This window comes from Glandiceps talaboti, chromosome 23 (assembly GCF_964340395.1).
Source record: "Glandiceps talaboti chromosome 23, keGlaTala1.1, whole genome shotgun sequence".
Lineage (NCBI taxonomy): Eukaryota > Metazoa > Hemichordata > Enteropneusta > Spengelidae > Glandiceps > Glandiceps talaboti.
The window spans coordinates 12,958,546-12,980,838 of record NC_135571.1 but is presented as its reverse complement, the minus strand read 5'-3'; the positions used below and the strand labels follow the sequence as shown (position 1 = coordinate 12,980,838).

The window sequence follows — 22,293 nt, the reverse complement described above, 5'->3', positions numbered from 1 at the left end:
ATGTCTTCTCACAAATTCCCCGTGGGGGTAGTAGCAGGAAATAACCAATGCCTTTCAAACTATCAGTGTGGTGGCAGCGGTGGGACTGAGTCCTTGCTATTGATTCTGGTACAAGTGTCCTTTGTATGTGTGACAGCATTTTAAAGCCCATCATTTCAAAATAGTTCAGTAGGGAAAAGTTGTCGTGTTTTGAATGGAAACTAAGGGATGGCACGGGCATGACGGAATCAGAGGAGGGTTACATTTTACGTAACAGACTGGGCTTGATTTCTCCATGCCCCCTATCTTGCAATTACTACGTATACTGGAGACTCCCTAAAGTCAATTCTTATGTGAAACACTGCTATAGTATAACACAAGACCCATTCGTTACTCTACAGCTAGTACACGTATGCCCCAAACACCAACATCCAGTTAATAGGTAGAGAACAAAGTATGTTCTACTGTACTCAATTGTATCTTTGACCACCAAACAGTTTAGTGATCTGACGTTGTATGTGACTATATCATATCTCTTGTGGTTTTGCTTTGTTTGTTTGTTTGTTTGTTTGTTTGTTTGTTTGTTTGTTTGTTTTGATTTGTTTTACTTTGTTTTGTTTTATTTTGTTTGTGTTCGTTTGTTTGTTTGTTTGTTTGTTTGTTTGTTTGTTTGTTTGTTGGTTGGTTGGTTGGTTGGTTGGTTGGTTGGTTGGTTTGTCGTTGTCGGTTTGAGTGTGTCTAGTATTTGTTGGTATTTAGTGGTTGTCTTTCTATTTATTTCATATTCATAGTGCCGTGGAAGATCCCATTTCAAAAATCTGTTTACTTCATTGTCATTTAGGTTCGAATTGTCGTATAACTGCACGTAGTATCTGTAATCTTTCACCCCCAACCAACCATCGTTACAGAAAATATCACTTTCCTTGTCATAGTTTAATAGTTCTGACATGAGAACGTGATCTGTTTTATGTATCTCATTCATGGTGTGACCCTAACTGCGTGACCTTTACTTAGAATGTTTGATATATCAAATTACCACTGGCCTCAGACCACCAATACAAATCAGAACAAGATGGAAGCTACGACAGACAACATACCCTAACACTTCGATAGCTATTGTAAGAACAAACACTATGGGGCAGAAGATGGTCCGTGGCCTTATCAAGGAAGGCTTGAAACTGTATAAGGCGCACCATCAGGATGAGGCTGTACATAAATGGAAGAGAGCCCTTAGCAAGGCTAAAGATGTACGCGACAAATTCGTCGCTTTAGGGTATTTAGTATGGGCTCACTGTGATTGGGGCAAGTATAGGGAAATGCTGCAGTTCTCTATCAAGCAGATAGACGTTGCAAATGAAGCGGATAACAGTGACATGCGTGCCGAAGCATACTTGAACTTGGCAAGAAGTAATGAGAAGCTATGTGAATATCATAAGGCGATATCGTATTGTAGACATGCTCTGAGTCAACCATGTGATAACAAAGTTATTGGACAGGTCTATCTCTGCCTCGGTAACGCCTACGTCGGCTTTAGTGACTTCCAGAAAGCCTTTGAATACTTGCACAAGACTTTACAGATTGCGCAGAAAAGCAAAGACAAGAGTTTGGAATGTAACACATATGGAAGCCTTGGAGAGCTGTATGCGATGTTGAAAGATTACGATCGGGCCCTTCAGTTTCATTTAAGAGCCGAAGAGCTAGTGCAAAAGTTCGGTGATGACTGGAGTACAAAGTTCCGTACGTTGTCTCGTCTTAATCTTGCGACTCCGTACCGAAAACTTGAGAAGCTAAATGACGCCCTTGAATGCACTGAGGTCAGTTCTAGAATTTATGTCGTAATGATTATGTTGTCCATGGCTCGTGTTAGAATCAAAATACGACAGTTGAACTAACTGTCATTGTCTTCATGAGATCGAAGGTCGACTATCAAGGGGACTGTTGATGAAATTAGAATTTTGTTTCAAATAGTTTAAGTTAACCGAAATGGTATAAAATAATCATTAACTCCAGTGAACGCGAATTGGGGAGAATCTTTAAAAGAATTAAACCCCCCCCCCCCGTCGCCCCATCACCCCCCCCCTTCGCCCCATCAGGCCACCCCAACCCCCTCTCTCCATCAGGCCACCTATGAGAAAAAAACACACAAAGTTAGTTGGCTTTAAACTCTGGAACAAATCTCGAGTCTTCAAAATTTACAATTTCTAGTTCGTTGTATATATGGAACAATTTGTTGTTGTTGTTGTTGTTGTTGTTGTTGTTGTTGTTGTTTATGTATTTACTTTTTTAATTTGGTTTTCGAAAGTAACAATGTTGGTGGTCCGTACTTTAAGTACATCACTAATAATCGCTGTAAAATTCTTTCATATTTCCATTCTCGTATCTATTCGCCATATAAAAACTTTATTAATTTCTGAAGTAGAACTTGTTGAGTACCCAGTTTGAAGGTAGACTGAGTACAGAAGACATGAACCCGGGATATATCTATTACTTTGTTCACATTACGCCAAGTCATCATTTAATAAAATATCTATTTGCATTGAATGAAGTCTCTAATTGGACGTTATTCCCAATATTTTTCTTTGTTCAGCTAAGGAAAATACGAGTGACCTAAGGGGTCTTTGTCGCGATGAGTAGTGACAAACTCTAGGTCACGAGTATTTTCTGGCTGAATGAAGTATAATATTGGAGAATAACATAATTATACCAGCGCCAGTATTATCGAAGAAAGATTGGGAAAAGTAATGGTAATTTTGAATGTTTTGACTCATACTTCGAACATAGCAGAATCAGTTATTATTTTGTTTATTTCATATTTTTTGAGAAATTTATTCAACCCTAAGACAAGATATTTGTTGGTCGCATAATTTCTCTAATTTGCTGAGGCGTAAAAGAAGTAATTAATGGATACAATGATATGTAAATTAGACACAATATATAGACTGTACTGTACTGTACTGTACTGTACTGTACGAATGCAGCTTACAGTCAACATTACCAGACCTGGTTTCTCTGGAATGTGATATTTAAAAAAAATGACCAAAAGATACTTCAGCAAAATATTCTTACATGGAAATAGAAATAAAGTCTTACCATTTTACAAAAAATGTACAAAAAATGTTTTAAGGTCGGCGGCTTAATCTAGGGTTGGTTGGGTTACGCCTAATAACAAATTGTGTGCTTCTGATTTCACTCAATTTTATAGGTGGGGTAGGTAGATTTTTTTTTTCATGTATGAGTGTCTAGTTCAGGTTTTCCATTGTTTTCCAAATGGTCTTTGTGTTATAATTTATTTCTTCCTATCAGATGTACAGCCATTACAGATTGGAAGAATAGTTTTATATCATTGTCTTTTTAAGTTGATCATTGATGTCAGATTCCGCATCCTATCCGCTATTTCTCCGAAACTTCACAATTTTTGCGATATTATTTTTTTGTCGAACATGTAAAAAAAATTAGGACGGCAGTGAAAAACTAGGTGGGGTCGGGTAACCCCTTTGTCAGAAACACATATCTTTATTTGTCCGCACCAAGAGCAAGCAAACGCACTGGTGTGTTTTCGCGGGTTTTATCACATACATCGATCCAACACCACTTCACGACAGTGTTGAAATGTTAACCCACATGAGGGAACCTGATATGATGCTGTCCAGCTGTATAGATGTTTACGAGCTTTATGGACATTCTGTAGGCACGCGAGAAGACATTTATTTTGGTGGACTAGATAACCAAATGTTAATTTTGATATTTGTAGAATATATATACGCCCTGGCTTTTACTGAATATAAATAAAACAACAACCTTATTCACAAATAGTTTGATTGTCAAAACCTGACGGGTTGCAACATTTAGTGCTATGTTAGAGAGATACTTAATTTAGTGGACCACTACGTACATGTCTTCGTCATTATAACAACTTGCATACCATACCATAGCGACCTTGATACCATGGCAACGCACAATTAGTTAACGGTTGGGATCTCAAAAACAAACAAACATGTGTAATGGTTTCGTGCTCATTACAAGATTTATTTTATTAGAACACAATGGAATATTAGACGATGACACATAAATTTATCTATAAACAGACACATCATCGTAAAGACAGAATTACGTGTTCGTGATAGTACAGTGCATAGTGTGATCTTAACGGAATTTGCTGTTTCAAGTAAACATATATTATAATAACATAAACCCATGTCTAGCTCTAGCTCTGGATGTATACACTTACGCGTCTTCGGAGGGGAGAAGACGTGTCGAAACCCCGTAAGTGTATACATCCAGAGCTACCCCATGTCGAGTGAGGGGGAGTGTACAGTCAGGGGTATTTGCATTCGTGTTTGTGGTGTTTTCTAATGCACTTTCACTTGCTATAAGGCTTAAGAAAAAAATTCTTTCTGATGCGTCCCTGGGATGCGTTCCTACCAAAATTATCGTCAAAATCCTATTACTGTGCGTCTTTTCCAAATTTGCATGCACACTACATGTATTTCAGACGTAAATGAACTACAACCTAGAGTCTAGGCTAAAACAGTGGAAGAAGAAGAATTGGCTGGGGTGGACCCGGGGATGGGCCCGAGGGTGGGGAGGGATTGCTTTCCAATGAATACATAAGTTAGGTGATTCCATTTTCAAATTGGTCTCAGACTGATTACTGCCAAATCTTCCTGAACAAGCGGGAAAAGTCGTTACTGATTTTAGGAGGTCCTATTTTACCACAACTAGGACGACAAGTCAATGAATCTCCGATGATATCAACAATATGGAGAATCTCAACAGCTGTTGTACCATAATTAAAACGACTTCGAGGAATGTATTTCTACAGTATGATCACTCAAGTATTTGATAACGTTGTCAAGTGCATTGATTCCCAGGACAGGGAGCTACCAGTGTCACGATCGTCAACATCTTTTCTAAAGACTTAAATTTAATTAATAAGAACAAAGAAAATGATATGACCGAATTACATCAATTTTTATTTGTTTATAATTAATATGTAAATTTTATTATTAGTGTTGTTGTTGTTGTTGTTGTTGATGTTGTTGTTGTTGTTGATGTTGTTGTTATTATTATTGTTGTTGTTGTTGTTGTTGATGGTGGTGGTGATGATGATGATGATGATGTTGTTGTTGGTGTTGTTGTTGTTGTTGTTGTTGTTGTTGTTGTTGTTGTTGTTGTTGTTGTTGTTAGTTATTCCCAACATCGAAACAACATCTTACACAGTTCATGGTGGAAAGCAAATAGAAACTAAACGTCAGGTGTACAGGTTACATGTCTAGTTTATGCTATTCACTGAGAATTGTTAAAATTCCAATAATTAGACATTGTATATGTTAATTAGATGTGTATTTTATCTATCAGAAGTTTGATCAAATTTGGTGAAATTATGATTAATTGAGGACGCTGATTTTTGGGTGCGGACCCAAAACTCAATTTGGTGGATGGATTTAATGACCCATATTATGTATACAGTTACACAAATACATTTACCGACAGATGATTTAATACTGTTCAGGGTGTGCGACATTACGATTAAGTCTAACAATTTTTTTTTTAAATATTTCAGTTACAATTTTACATGGGATAACATTAAAATAAATTAAACTTATGCATAAATGCTCCTACAACCATTATGGTTACTTTCTGCACCTTTCCATCTTTGGGCATTATGTCTACGACATTTACCAACCACTCCATCAACTTGAAAGATTAACCAACCACTCCATCACCTTGAAAGTCTTTAGTGTCAGTCAATCAATATTGTAAAATCCTTCTTCCATGTAAACATATAATCTACGTAATAACCTCTAAACTACGACGACGTGGAGAAGAATTCAAAGTCACATGTAGCCTCTGGACTATTCGTAGATGGACTGGTCGTGTTTACTTGATAAAAACTAACCCATACTTTATTGTTATCGTCATCAGAGTAGTTCATTGTCATTCCATTCTCATTGATTTGACAGGATGCGATGAAACTAGCCTTGCAGCTACGTGATAGAAGTGTACAAGGGAGATGTCTTTGTCTATTTGCTGATATTCATCGGAACAGACAAGACTACGAGGTATGTCATTTCTATAATCAAAGTTATTTTACAGTCTCTCAAATCGCAGGATCGTCATTAAAATTGACCACTGGCGAGGTCTTTACTGTCTTTGGTTCGCAACTGGGTAGTTGGATCAGAACCTACATGGAGCTAAAAGAAAAAAAGAATAAAAAATTTACAATTTCCTGAGTGACGCCAAAGGGTAGAAATAATAATCAGTGACGTCACTTTAAAATATAATGTGTCTATTATGGCATTGATCACGAGTCACAATCAAAGAACGTGTTAAAATTGGTAACTTGCAAACCCGCCATGTTGAATGTTGCATCATGGGAAATGTGATAACAAATACTAATCAATTAGTATTGTAAACAATATTGTTACATTGTTTGTAACCACAAATGATCAATTCATAATTACCCTGATCTTTGTGGGAGGTTAATTTTATCAGTAGCTACAGATTAGGTATTACGATAACCACAGATAATCCCATAGTCCTTTGCGTCTGAGCATGCTCAGTCTGGATTGCAAGTTCCCTATTATTGAAACCGTATTATGTCAAAAGCTGAGTTTATACGTTGTTTTTGCTGAATTTTTTGCAACATGCTTGAACAGTACCCGCAGTATTCTACTTACTGATGTATACATAACCATCACCTACAATTGACTAGACTCGAACCAGGTATCAAGATCTAACGAACAAACTATCCGATGACGTAATTTGTTTAACGTATAAAAAATGCCAGGAAATCCCTACTATAGAATGGACTGTTCTAATATTGTCAGAAGATAAATGTAATGTCATAGAATAGAAAACATGCATCGACATTTATAGGTTTTGTGAAAGTTTTATTTTAATAAAAAAAAATCTTAAAATTCAGATTGCGCCATTTTAAGGAACATGAGGATTGACACATATTTCAAGTACTGTATCACAAATCCAATGTCGTAGGCAAACGTTGCTGTGACTTTAATAGATATTTAAAGACAGAAATAAATCTCATATTTTCTATACGAACGCGCACAACTTGGCTTGAGTATAACTCCATCCGCATAGTTCATTAGTGACAAGAATTGACTATCCTGCCCAGTAACCTGTGCCTGTTATTTTGAGATAAATGTACTTTTTTCTTGACAAACTAAGGATTTCCTTTTTGACGTTCTCTTTCTTTCTATGTTGACCTTTTTAAAACAGACAAATAAATGATAAGAATTCGAAACTAAACATGTTCAATCACCAACAATCCACGGACCACATATAATAACTCAAACTCGTGATCACGTGATCATTTCGGCACTCTTAACAATTCTTCTTCATATTAGAAGCAACACTGATTTGTAAAAGATGGCTATACTGACGTCATAGCAAGTCTTTGATGTGTTAAGGTGACAAACGCGGGGGCGGACTACTATCGTAATAACAAATTTTGAGCACCTATCAGAACTATACGATAAACTTTTAATTGATTTGAAGTCGCCATAATATAATAACAGAACGACTCCTTAAAATTCATTATAAAGATTAATGCATTCAATTTGTGAAATTAATGAACTATTATTGTATCTACGACACCATTACCGGCCTGACTAAACTACTCACTGTTTTCAATGCCCCAAAGTCAGGGAGAAGAATTATCACTTTGGTCCTTCCAAGGTGTCAACAATCTTAGTACAATATTATATATAAATACATTGATTATCGATCGACCAATACATTGTTTGATTTGTTTCTGTCCTTCTAGAGGGCGCTGCCACGATACGAAGCTGCTCTGAACATAACGATAGAAATCGGAGATAAAGTTGGTCAGATCCATGTATTATATGGTATGGCAAAGAATATGCTGGTGAGAAAACAGTATAGACAGGTGAGTGGTGATAATTATTTTGTAAATGTATTCCCTTTTATACAATTTTACTACTGATGTCTAGTAGTGCCCAAATAAGGCCAGGCAATAAGTATTTTATAACACATCACATTCTCAGCCCCAAATAAGGCCAGGCAATAAGTATTTTATAACACATCACATTCTCAGCCCCAAATAAGGCCAGGCAATAAGTATTTTATAACACATCACATTCTCAGCCCCAAATAAGGCCAGGCAATAAGTATTTTATACCACATCACATTCTCAGCCCCAAACAAGGCTAGGCAATAAGTATTTTATACCACATCACATTCTCAGCCCCAAACAAGGCCAGGCAATAAGTATTTTATACCACATCACATTCTCAGCCCCAAACAAGGCCAGGCAATAAGTATTTTATAACACATCACATTCTCAGCCCCAAATAAGGCTAGGCAATAAGTATTTTATAACACATCACATTCTCAGCCCCAAATAAGGCCAGGCAATAAGTATTTTATAACACATCACATTCTCAGCCCCAAATAAGGCCAGGCAATAAGTATTTTATAACACATCACATTCTCAGCCCCAAATAAGGCCAGGCAATAAGTATTTTATACCACATCACATTCTCAGCCCCAAATAAGGCCAGGCAATAAGTATTTTATAACACATCACATTCTCAGCCCCAAATAAGGCCAGGCAATAAGTATTTTATAACACATCACATTCTCAGCCCCAAATAAGGCCAGGCAATAAGTATTTTATACCACATCACATTCTCAGCCCCAAACAAGGCTAGGCAATAAGTATTTTATACCACATCACATTCTCAGCCCCAAACAAGGCCAGGCAATAAGTATTTTATACCACATCACATTCTCAGCCCCAAACAAGGCCAGGCAATAAGTATTTTATAACACATCACATTCTCAGCCCCAAATAAGGCTAGGCAATAAGTATTTTATAACACATCACATTCTCAGCCCCAAATAAGGCCAGGCAATAAGTATTTTATAACACATCACATTCTCAGCCCCAAATAAGGCCAGGCAATAAGTATTTTATACCACATCACATTCTCAGCCCCAAACAAGGCTAGGCAATAAGTATTTTATACCACATCACATTCTCAGCCCCAAACAAGGCCAGGCAATAAGTATTTTATACCACATCACATTCTCAGCCCCAAACAAGGCCAGGCAATAAGTATTTTATAACACATCACATTCTCAGCCCCAAATAAGGCTAGGCAATAAGTATTTTATAACACATCACATTCTCAGCCCCAAACAAGGCCAGGCAATAAGTATTTTATACCACATCACATTCTCAGCCGCAAATAGGGCCAGGCAATAAGTATTTTATACCACATCACATTCTCAGCCCCAAATAAGGCCAGGCAATAAGTATTTTATAACACATCACATTCTCAGCCCCAAATAAGGCCAGGTAATAAATATTTTATAACACATCACATTATCAGACCCGAATAAGACCAGGTAACAAGTGTATTGAAACACATCACATTGTCAGGCACATAATCTTTCTATTGTCACAGCAAATCTCCAAGTCTTCCATGCTGTGTGAATATTTCCCTAAGGTATATATCATTAGTTGAACATTTATGTCAAACCATAAATTTCAACATTTTAATTTTGTCTTCCCAGGCGCTGGAATACAATGAGAAGGCATTGGATCTTTCAGAAACTATCGGCAATAGAGTAAGTCATTTAATGTTGTTGGTGTTGTTATTATTATTATTATTATTATTATTATTGTTGTTGTTGTTGTTGTTGTTGTTGTCGTCGTCGTCGTCGTTGTTGTTGTTGTTGTTGTTGTTGTTGTTGTTGTTGTGTTTTCAGTTTATAACTGCAGTAGATTCACCCTTTAAAAAAAGAATCTTGTTTTAAACTATAACTCAGTTTAGTATAAACATTGTACATACATACCGTGGCCGATGACGACAAACCGGTCTTCTAATTCAAGTGTCGGTCTTCTAGTTCAAGTGTCGGTCTTCTAGTTCAAAAAACCGGTCTTCTAACTCAAGTGTCGCGTCCATCTTCTCTTTCAAAAGGAAGACAAAATTAAAATGTTGAAATTTATTGTTTGACGTAAATGCTATTCTATCCATCAAACTATCTATCTAGCTATCTATCAATCATTCTATCTATCATTCTATTTATCTATACATCATTCTATCTATTGTTCTTTTTATCTATTGTTCTTTCAGATGCTAGCGTTGCGAGTACAATGGCAATTGGAGCAACTGTATAACACACTTAGCCAATACGAGGAAGGCAAGAAATACAACAGAGTGTACAAACAAGGAATTCATGATCTTGGATTAACTTGTGGTGTTTGTAATCAAAGTATTGCTGAAAAACAGGCTGAACTTGAACCCCTGCAGTGTTGGCATTTATTTCATGCACAGTAAGTTGATGTTCTAACGTTTCTACAATCTTAGATTAGATATCAGTGACTCAGAAGTTGCTGAACTGTCCAGTTTGCCATCCTCAAAATAAAAACTTGTTCTGAATTTAAATTGTGGTATTGGTTTCATATGAATGTATTAACCGAAACCATAAAAGTTATTTCCGAATTTAACAAGAATACATTTCACAGACAGTTAAGATTTTGTTCATTTCTGTTACTTTTCATACTGCAGTGTATTATACCACGGTTGCTAAATTTATGTAGACGAGTGTTATATCAATTACATGTAATGAGAGGGCAAATGTTTGCTATGTTGATGAGATAACCTCAGAATTAATATACACGTTTCATGGATTGGGAGAGAAGAGAAAAATTATACCATAAGTAATTGCTGTTCGTAAATTACAATATTCGATTACAATTAAATAGTGTTATTGTACCTACATCATGTAAGTTCACAAATATCACTACTATGCCAAAATATGCAATTGATGTTGGCGGGGTCATTTTAAACAATAGGGTCTTTATTGGGAGTTCACTTTGGAGCTAGGGGCCGAGAGGAGAGGGATGGTCAGTTTCAGAAACCCGATGCAAAATAACCCCCCCCCCGTCACTTTAAAATGACCGTCTCCTAATACTGACGTTTATATATAACTGATTACACATTCCTCGCCTACCAGATGGCACTCAGTGATGTCTCCAAGCTTTGAATAGAGTAGGTTTAAATTGAGAATGACTTGCAGATAAAGATTTTTATGGAATGTAGTTGACAGACAAGACGTGCATACACGAGTGATTGAAACCGAGGTCTACGTATTTGCATACCATCACGTAGGTCGGTATGAGGTTACAGACTTCATGGTGACGTCATAACTTGTTATATCAAACCTAATAACAAGGCTACAACAAATCATACATAAAAGCCATTCTTCAACTTTGCACTTTTTCACTGATGACTGGAAAGATCAATCATAATGAGACAGTATTACCGTTATAGTATTCCTAATGATCGTTTACATCTTGGGAAAAATATTTATTGATTTTTTGGAATTTGTATTTTAATATTGGTATTATTTATGCACGAGGGCTATAATTATATCTATATGAACAAAATGTGACCGACAAATATCCCTAATGCTACTGTCTGAACAATGGCCAGAATGTACATTGTGTTTATTATAACTGTAGTAATGAAAATAAACTCTCAAACTCTCTCTCTCTCTCTCTCACTCTCTCTCTCTCTCTCTCTCTCTCTCTCTCTCTCTCTCTCTCTCTCTCTCTCTCTCTCTCTCTCTCTCTCTCTCTGTCTCTCTCTCTCTCGCTCTCTCTCCCTCTCTCTCTCCCCCCCCTCTCTCTCTCTCTCTCTCTCTCTCTCTCTCTCCCTCTCCCTCTCTCTCTCTCTCTCTCTCTCTCTCTCTCTCTCTCTCTCTCTCTCTCTCTCTCTCTCTCTCTCTCTCTCTCTCTCTCTCTCTCTCTCTCTCTCTCTCTCTCTCTCTTCTCCTTTCTCCTTATTCTCCTTTTTTTACAGCTGCCTTGAATCATATTCCTGTGTTTCGAAAGGATGTCCTGATTGCAGAAGAACCCTCGTCAAGCCTGTATTTGTGTAATAATTGAGAAGAACTGACATCGAACATTGATTACCACCCTACCATGTGCTGAAGCACTTTCTATCGTCGAAATACATAGATATTTATCAGTACATATGTTAAACTTTAAGAACAGATTGACTTATGAACTTGACGCTTATTTCTGCTCTGCCAATGAGCTACAAAGACAGAATTATTACCTTGCTAAACAAACCATCAATTAAATAGGAGGATTTTACAGTTATGGAAATTTGAACTTTCAACTTAAACTTTTTGAACTTTGAACTTTTTTTCCAGAACATTTTAATCAGACTTGTGATGAATATATGACTTATCGCAACCCCCTCCTCTTATTTGCATGGGGAGGGGGTTCATTCCCAGGCTTATATTCACCTTATTTCTCTACTTTATGCGTTTATTTTAAGAGAGAGAAAAAAAAACATTTCAATGACAGTGTTGCGCATGCTCTATTCTCAACATTGCATCTGACGAACCCCAAAATGTTAGGATAATTTGGGCCGCCGCAAGCAGAAACACCCCTGATGCAATATTGCAACATTGTTGGTAATTTGTATCTAAAGATAACGTATCAATTTCCACTGTGATAACAAAGCTTGAAATCGCCCGCCTTGTATTTAAAGCGTATAAAGGTGTCAATTTCTTCGTAATTACCTATCTCATTTGAATAAAATAACTTTATTTATTACCCTAAATATATAGTTTAATTTTGTATGTATCCATTCACACACGGAATTGTGTTTTTTTGAGAAAACAAACTTGTTACAGTTCCCGCGCAATCATCATGTAAACAAAATTTACGTTTGCGTTCATTCAGTACAGCGACGTAGGTGACGATTGACGCGTCCCAAAAGTAGTGTCGACATTTATAAGTTATTTTATGTCATTAGAACGGCCAACTTCTGTATATTACGTCGGTATGTCTGACATTCCCATTGATCTCGGCCTTGATGCAGACATAGTCCAGCTTTTACAGGATAGAGACGATGAAATTTCATCCGTGTACTGTCCCGATGATTACGAGGCTGATATCGCCAACTCTCAATCAAGCCTGCTCACATCAGCTTCGGAAGTAAACTTGAGATTGTATCCGACGATGACGAAGACCACAGTGAAGACGACGATGAAGCTCAGGCGAGTAATTTGGCCAGATTGTACAGTGACCAGCAGTCTATCGGAGATTCCGACACAGAGCCTATAAACACCGGGCCAAATGAAGACCTCGATCGTGTTTCTGTTATCCGGATGTTTCGGAAAGGATGCGGGTGCCGAGACGGTTGTTTTGCAAACTTGAATGTCGATGTGGTCTTCAATCATCGTCTTAACATGGCCGAGTTCACCAAGGATCAGCGAGATATCCTCATCCTAGCCAAGCTAGACCATAGCAAATACACCAAGGAGCCAGTCAGAGGGGGGAAACGTGAGTGCCAGCGATTCATGTATCAGTTTGACGGCATGAGAGTGTGTGAAAAAGTCTGGCGGTACTGTCATTATGTTGGTAAGTATTTGTGTAACATTTCTCAACTTCTTGTAGTTATCATTCCAAACTAGAAGTGTACATGGTACATCATGTATTAGAGTACGTAATTTGAGTCTACATCTTGGGAGTGGTGTGTTTACTTTGATAATAATGAAGGTCACATAATGACTTACGGCCGGCAATTGCAATGTAAACAATTGTGACCTCAAACTCAATCACTATCATAATAACATCGTGAAGCACTGAAGGTAACATTGCCACTACTAGTCAGCTTCTTGTGAATTCGTGTTGATAGCATGACTGTCTGTTGTTTGAGTTAATTTTCAATTACATTTACGTTCAATTTTTAAATTTGTATTTGAAAAAGTATTGACACTTATGATAAAGCGTATTTCAAATATAGAAATTGAATATTTTGACCTGAGATTGTTTTTTATTTGTCTATTGATTTTTTTGTGCACAACTCAAAAATGTATACATCATTCATAAACTAGAAATATTTTCTCAAAGTTTATATACTTTATTATCCTTTGAATGTTTTCATTGATTTCTACTTTTACAAATCATTGTGTAATCTTCGAATTTGTAATAATTGTTAATTTTAAAGATGTTACCTGTGATTCGAATTTCTAAATCATGTATTATTTTTTTGTAGGAGAAACTACATTAAAGAATCTAAAGAAACATTTCAGAGAAAATGGAGTTGTACCAAGGCAACATGGTCTAAAGGGTAGAAAACCTGTTAATGCATACACATTTGAGGTAAATTTGACATTTTGATAGTTGTGTATTTGAATTGTAAAGCTGGCGAGTGCATTCACAGAATGATGTTATTTACATTCTGGAAATAAACCGTATTTGTGTAATGTAATGTGATAACACGGTGAAAAGTTCATGATATTATTATTGCTAATACTCTACTGCCAAGGATTAGCATTGAGATCCAAACACAATTAAAAATATTGTCATTGCAAAGTACATGCATATACTCACTTCAGAAGTAAACACTGTTGTAAATATTAAAATATGACTTATTTTAAAGGACAATTCAATGCATGAGATAAGTGAAGTAGGGCACTTATTTGGATTAATAATTAAACTTAAATGTATTTTTCTCCCTGACAACAACAATGTGAAAAAGTATAGGTCAAATCTATGTGTATAACTCAATAATTACAAAACACTAAAAATAAAAGTATGAAAAATTGTGTGATATTTTCCTAGTTTTATGCAATTGGTGAGTTACAAAGACTGACTGTTATTTCACATTGTTTTTCAAATAGAAAACCATAGTTACTTTATTTATTAAAATCCAAAATACCTACATGATATTACTCATCCATAAAGCCACTTAAAACTTTGCAGCTACTATAATGAGGTAGATTTGATTGAGGTCTTCCTTCTTATGACTAACACACTATGTATTGTTTGTTGATCTTTATAGGTCATCCAAGATGTTGTACAATTCCTGATAAGGTATGCAGATGAAAAAGGGCTTCCCATGCCAGCAGCTCCTAGGGGGAGGGATGATTGTCCACCTATATACCTACCTTCCAGTGACACAAAGGCTGAGGTGTATGCCAAGTACAAAGAGAGTTGTCATCAAAGTGAGCCTCCACTTGTTGCTGTTGGTGAGACAACTTTCCGTAACATTTGGCATAGTTGTGTGCCACATATCAAGCGTATGGAACCAAGAACAGATGTTTGTCCAAAATGTGAGGGCTTTCGACAACGTATACAGTATGCTACTAGTGAAACCGATAAATTGACTGCATCAACTGAATTTAGTCAACACATATTGAGTGCTCAGTCAGAAAGAGAATATTGTAACGAGTTGATAAAGTTAGCAACAGCAGAGTATGAACCATTTAGAGAATCAATTGTTCCAGGTCAACATAATCTTTGTAGTAATGATTTATTTAAAGTACATTATACTTTTGATTTTGCACAGAGCTTTCTTTTACCCCATCAGTCACGTCAAGTAGGACCACTTTATTTTCTAAATCCAATGAAGGTAAATTGTTTTGGAATTCATAATGAAGCATGTAAACTTCAAATGAATTATTTATTTGATGAGTCACAGACCATACAGCCAGATAATAAGAAGTGTCATGGACCAAATAATGTTATTAGTATGATTGATGATTTTCTTTCAAATTTTGGCCTTGGTGAGAAATCTGCTTCATTTCATGCAGACAACTGTTCAGGTCAAAATAAGAACAAAAGTGTCATACATTATTTTATTTATCGTTGTAGTAAAGGGATGCATGAAGATATCCAATACCATTTTATGGAAGTTGGTCATACTAAATGTATATGTGACTCTGCCTTTGGTAAGATACGTCAGTTTTACAGGAGGAGTGATGTAGATACTATGGTACAACTATGTGATGTTGTAAATAAGAGTTCAAAGGTCAACTCTTCTAGGCCTTATACATCTCAAACTACAACTAATGATGGTCAGAATGAATCAAATTATCAGTGGAGAGAATGGGATGAGTTCTTTAAAAAGTATATGAAGTGTCTCAGAGGTATCAGTGCATATCATCACTTTAGATTTACTAAAGATGACCCTGGTGCTGTGTATGTAAAGAAATCAATCTCTGATCCTGAGGAGCGTGTGTATTTAGTAAAAAGGGGGGTCACTTGGCCACCAACTGATGAGAGTTTACCACCAGTGTTGCCAGCTGGTGGACTCTCCAGACAGCGATACCATGATCTGCAGACCAAAGTATTGCGGTATGTAAGGGAACCATACAGGGGTAGTTTCTTCCCCATTACAGCTACACAGCTGGAGGAATAAAATAGAAATACACACTGAACAAGTCTGTATCTAAATTATTGTATCCATATTATGTCTTAATCTTTGTTGCAGCTCATAATAGCAAACTAGGCATGTTTTACACTTAATGAAAATTTGAAGTCTTCAAGCTCTGAGTATTTTCAATACACAAATAGATTTGAAACCTAAAAAAAATCAATAATTTAGAAAAGTGTATATTTCTATTTGTAGCACAAACATAGATGGAAGTCTACAATATGTAAATACAATCTGGTCAGTATTTCTATGTGTACAAGTGTAGACTGAAATGCAGAGTAATAGTCTGGCCAGTGAGTATTTCTATTGTGTACAAATGTAGACTTATGTCTACAATATCTATATCAATAGATTCAGGTCAGTGAGTATTTCTATTGTGTACAAATGTAGACTTATGTCTACAGTATCTATATCAATAGATTCAGGTCAGTGAGTATTTCTATTGTGTACAAATGTAGACTTATGTCTACAATATCTATATCAATAGATTCAGGTCAGTGAGTATTTCTATTGTGTACAAATGTAGACTTATGTCTACAATATCTATATCAATAGATTCAGGTCAGTGAGTATTTCTATTGTGTACAAATGTAGACTTATGTCTACAATATCTATATCAATAGATTCAGGTCAGTGAGTATTTCTATTGTGTACAAATGTAGACTTATGTCTACAATATCTATATCAATAGATTCAGGTCAGTGAGTATTTCTATTGTGTACAAATGTAGACTTATGTCTACAATATCTATATCAATAGATTCAGGTCAGTGAGTATTTCTATTGTGTACAAATGTAGACTTATGTCTACAATATCTATATCAATAGATTCAGGTCAGTGAGTATTTCTATTGTGTACAAATGTAGACTTATGTCTACAATATCTATATCAATAGATTCAGGTCAGTGAGTATTTCTATTGTGTACAAATGTAGACTTATGTCTACAATATCTATATCAATAGATTCAGGTCAGTGAGTATTTCTATTGTGTACAAATGTAGACTTATGTCTACAATATCTATATCAATAGATTCAGGTCAGTGAGTATTTCTATTGTGTACAAATGTAGACTTATGTCTACAATATCTATATCAATAGATTCAGGTCAGTGAGTATTTCTATTGTGTACAAATGTAGACTTATGTCTACAATATCTATATCAATAGATTCAGGTCAGTGAGTATTTCTATTGTGTACAAATGTAGACTTATGTCTACAATATCTATATCAATAGATTCAGGTCAGTGAGTATTTCTATTGTGTACAAATGTAGACTTATGTCTACAATATCTATATCAATAGATTCAGGTCAGTGAGTATTTCTATTGTGTACAAATGTAGACTTATGTCTACAATATCTATATCAATAGATTCAGGTCAGTGAGTATTTCTATTGTGTACAAATGTAGACTTATGTCTACAATATCTATATCAATAGATTCAGGTCAGTGAGTATTTCTATTGTGTACAAATGTAGACTTATGTCTACAGTATCTATAATGAATAGATTCAGGTCAGTGAGTATTTCTATTGTGTACAAATGTAGACTTATGTCTACAATATCTATATCAATAGATTCATGTCAGTGAGTATTTCTATTGTGTACAAATGTAGACTTATGTCTACAGTATCTAGTATATATAGATTGTGGTTAATGAGTATTTCTATTGTGTATAAATATACGCTTGAAGTCTACAATATCTATAGTGAATAGAATCTGGCCAGTGTGTATTACTATATATACAAAGGTAGTCTGGTGTCTACATTATCTGTTCTTAGTATATTTATATAATTTTGTTAGTGAGTATTTCTTTTGTGTATAAAGGTAGATTAAAGTCTATATAATGATATGAAGTGTGTTGGTATCTCATCAGTAAGAGGTTGTTTTGAGAGCACACTTTGTTACATATGAAATATACATGTACAATGTACTTGCTGTGCATTTTAATTATATAGCAGATGCTCTGTTTCTGACGTGAGTGTTGGTTGTGCAACATTGCTGTCATGAAAGCAGTTATCTTTGTTCAAGGCTAAAGTGCATATTTCATCATAAATGTGATGATGTGACTTTATATCTACTGCTGAATGTCAATAAAATTACAACTACATTGTCATTATCAAACAACTAGCCTGTTGAGTGTTCCTTACCCCCCAACCCCCTACTAAATAATAGAATATCCCAATCATTATTGTCTATTCTATGAAACTTATCCTGATAACAAGATCAAAAACTTTAATAGCAGCCCCTATAAAATATGTGGGGATTTTCTAGTCCATACAAGAAAAGGACTAAATAGTGTGTGTGTGCTGTAATTCTGTTTACTATTGTTATGCAAATTACCCGAGGTCAAAGGTTACTTCAAAGGCTATTTTAAGCCCTTTCTAAGCATCGGTTTGACAAAGTAGTATATTTCTGAAAAGTTCAGCATTCCCTCTTTCACAAAATGTGAAAACCTCAAAATTGAATTTTTTTTGCATCAGGGGTGTTTCTGCTTGCGGCGGCCCATTTAAGAACTTTCATTTTCGGCGAAATTGGTCTACTTAAACTAATATCCAATGACGTCACTATCACATGACTGCATCAATGAGGCATACATACGTCACTACCCATGGGCTCTGTCATGTTGTGGATTCTTGGCTTCCATTTATAGTAGAATATTATCCATATATAAGTATAAGTAGTGCTTAGCCTAGTGGAATTCAAAAAAACAAACAAGCTTAAAGGGGCATAAGTTGAGTTTATACGGTTTTTCTACGCCATATTGAAACGGCATTAGCAGTATTCTAATTTGAAGTATACTTAACCACTACTTTGAATTGACTGAACTCATCAACCTGGTAGCTAGAGATATGATCCCAAAAATGATCTGATGACGTAATTTATCATACGTATAAAAAATAGTCAGGAAATCTCTACTATACAAACAATTGTTTTAACAATGGCAGAAGACAAGTGCCATGTCGTAGAACGTATACGATGAAATCAATATCATACAAGATTAGTTTTTGTAAGAATATTCACTTGAGTAAAATATTCATAAACTCAGCTTGTGCCACTTTAAACAATGTTTTTGTTACTTTTTGTCAATACATATGTTTAACCACTTCATGATTCTCTGATCTTTAAAAGTAGACATTCTAAAAAAAGTTGACATTCGTATGTACTTATTGAATTTGTTATTTTTTGTGTTTTATTGAAATTTTATGACACTAAAAATGAGAGGTTTCTAGAACCTGGCTGTTTAAACCAAATTGACACTGTAATAAAAACTAATTTGTGAAATTTTTGCTGAAATGAAATATGAGTGGCTGATAACATTATTTTTACAAAGTTTGAAAATGATCCCTTACACTGAGTCATGTGGCAGACTTTCTTCAAACTGAGCATGATTTAAGTACATGTTTGTTAATGTAAATATGTGTAATGTGAGTATGGTATTGAGTACGAGTACGCGAGTGTCTATGTGTTCGTGTCTCTCCTTTAGTGTGAGGTTGTGTGTATTCATGTACTCATGCTCCCCAGGGAGTTGAAGAAGTATAAAAGGCCGTTGTGCCGTTATAGATCCGTGCCAGGGGTAATAATTGTAAACGCTTTGAGCACAGAGTGTGAAAGCACTATATAAAAACTAACATTATTTTTATCATATGATATGCATGTGTGTATTACATATCACTGCTCCAATGTGGACGTCTAAGATCCCTTAGTAATAATCTACTACACGTGAGAAGAGTTGATAGCAACCCACTCCAAAGGTAAGTGCAAACACCAGAGATATTAGGGTCTTCTTATTACATGTCTTGTGAACGTTGACAAGATGAAAAATGGGGACCGATTTTTATAAACATGAATTTCACATGAATTTCAAACAGTTGGATATAAAAATGAGAGTATCTTGCATACACCCAAACTTTCACGATCTATTATTCTCTTTACTCTGTCACCAAATATCCAGGACGATAATAATAACATTATAGCCAGAAATTATAAGAAACATCGGGAAACTAACATTTTTCAACTATTACGTAATAATGCGTTTTTGCAGTCCAAACGGCCCCAATTTCGCGTTTACTGACCTTTGTGAAGAAATCGACTTTCGGCGATGCATACTGCCCTCTACAGTTGACCTATCATTATGAATGCATTAATTAAAATATTGCGTGTTGTAAGAAATATTGAATTTAAGTTAATAACGAAAGTATGGCAGTTTTTATTAATTTTTGTATTAATTTTTTCAGAAATATTTATTTTAATTTTTCAAAAACCACTCTAAATTACATGTTTGATATTATGAAACGTAAAAGAGATGATTTGGTTTGGTCGAGGACACGTTATTCTCGGTTAAACACCAAAAAGTCGCATTTTTCAACTATTACGCAATAAGTCGTTTTTGCAGTCCAAACGGCTCCAATTTCGCGTTTTTTGACCTTTGTGAAGAAATCGACTTTAAATCAATTTTAGCGATGAATACTGCCCTCTACAGTTGACCTATCATTATTAATGCATTAATTAAAGTGTTGGGTGTTGTAAGAAATATTGAATTTAAGTTAATAACGAAAGTATGGCAGTTTTTATTAATTTTTGTATTAATTTTTTCAGAAATATTTATTTTAATTTTTCAAAAATCACTCTAAATTACATGTTTGATATTATGAAACGTAAAAGAGATGATTTGGTTTGGTCGAGGACACGTTATTATCGGTTAAACACCAAAAAGTCGCATTTTTCAACTATTACGCAATAAGTCGTTTTTGCAGTCCAAACGGCTCCAATTTCGCGTTTTTTGACCTTTGTGAAGAAATCGACTTTAAATCAACTTTAGCGATGAATACTGCCCTCTACAGTTGACCTATCATTATTAATGCATTAATTAAAGTGTTGGGTGTTGTAAGAAATATTGAATTTAAGTTCATAACGAAAGTATGGCAGTTTTTATTAATTTTTGTATTAATATTTTCAGAAATATTTATTTTAATTTTTCAAAAATCACTCTAAATTACATGTTTGATATTATGAAACGTAAAAGAGATGATTTGGTTTGGTCGAGGACACGTTATTCTCGGTTAAACACCAAAAAGTCGCATTTTTCAACTATTACGCAATAAGTCGTTTTTGCAGTCCAAACGGCTCCAATTTCGCGTTTTTTGACCTTTGTGAAGAAATCGACTTTAAATCAATTTTAGCGATGAATACTGCCCTCTACAGTTGACCTATCATTATTAATGCATTAATTAAAGTGTTGGGTGTTGTAAGAAATATTGAATTTAAGTTAATAACGAAAGTATGGCAGTTTTTATTAATTTTTGTATTAATTTTTTCAGAAATATTTATTTTAATTTTTCAAAAATCACTCTAAATTACATGTTTGATATTATGAAACGTAAAAGAGATGATTTGGTTTGGTCGAGGACACGTTATTATCGGTTAAACACCAAAAAGTCGCATTTTTCAACTATTACGCAATAAGTCGTTTTTGCAGTCCAAACGGCTCCAATTTCGCGTTTTTTGACCTTTGTGAAGAAATCGACTTTAAATCAACTTTAGCGATGAATACTGCCCTCTACAGTTGACCTATCATTATTAATGCATTAATTAAAGTGTTGGGTGTTGTAAGAAATATTGAATTTAAGTTAATAACGAAAGTATGGCAGTTTTTATTAATTTTTGTATTAATTTTTTCAGAAATATTTATTTTAATTTTTCAAAAATCACTCTAAATTACATGTTTGATATTATGAAACGTAAAAGAGATGATTTGGTTTGGTCGAGGACACGTTATTATCGGTTAAACACCAAAAAGTCGCATTTTTCAACTATTACGCAATAAGTCGTTTTTGCAGTCCAAACGGCTCCAATTTCGCGTTTTTTGACCTTTGTGAAGAAATCGACTTTAAATCAATTTTAGCGATGAATACTGCCCTCTACAGTTGACCTATCATTATTAATGCATTAATTAAAGTGTTGGGTGTTGTAAGAAATATTGAATTTAAGTTTATAACGAAAGTATGGCAGTTTTTATTAATTTTTTATTAATTTTTTCAGAAATATTTATTTTAATTTTTCAAAAACCACTCTAAATTACATGT

General features: G+C 35.0%; 2 protein-coding genes across 2 annotated transcripts; both read left to right on the top strand.

The window, feature by feature from the left end:
- Positions 1 to 1,061: 1,061 nt before the first annotated feature.
- LOC144452837 (43 kDa receptor-associated protein of the synapse-like) lies at positions 1,062 to 12,526 on the top strand. The gene is made up of 6 exons (XM_078144015.1): positions 1,062 to 1,793; positions 5,943 to 6,041; positions 7,766 to 7,888; positions 9,541 to 9,594; positions 10,104 to 10,303; positions 11,835 to 12,526. Exons 1-6 carry the CDS (start codon positions 1,113 to 1,115, stop codon positions 11,911 to 11,913), a joined length of 1,236 nt encoding a protein of 411 aa, XP_078000141.1. The 5' UTR covers positions 1,062 to 1,112; the 3' UTR covers positions 11,914 to 12,526.
- Positions 12,527 to 12,628: 102 nt separating this feature from the next.
- Positions 12,629 to 16,193, top strand: LOC144452763 (uncharacterized). Its single transcript, XM_078143913.1, has 3 exons — positions 12,629 to 13,408; positions 14,046 to 14,152; positions 14,835 to 16,193. The coding sequence occupies exons 1-3, from the start codon at positions 13,156 to 13,158 to the stop codon at positions 16,191 to 16,193; spliced, it is 1,719 nt and encodes a 572-aa protein (XP_078000039.1). The 5' UTR covers positions 12,629 to 13,155.
- The last annotated feature ends 6,100 nt before the right edge of the window (positions 16,194 to 22,293 follow it).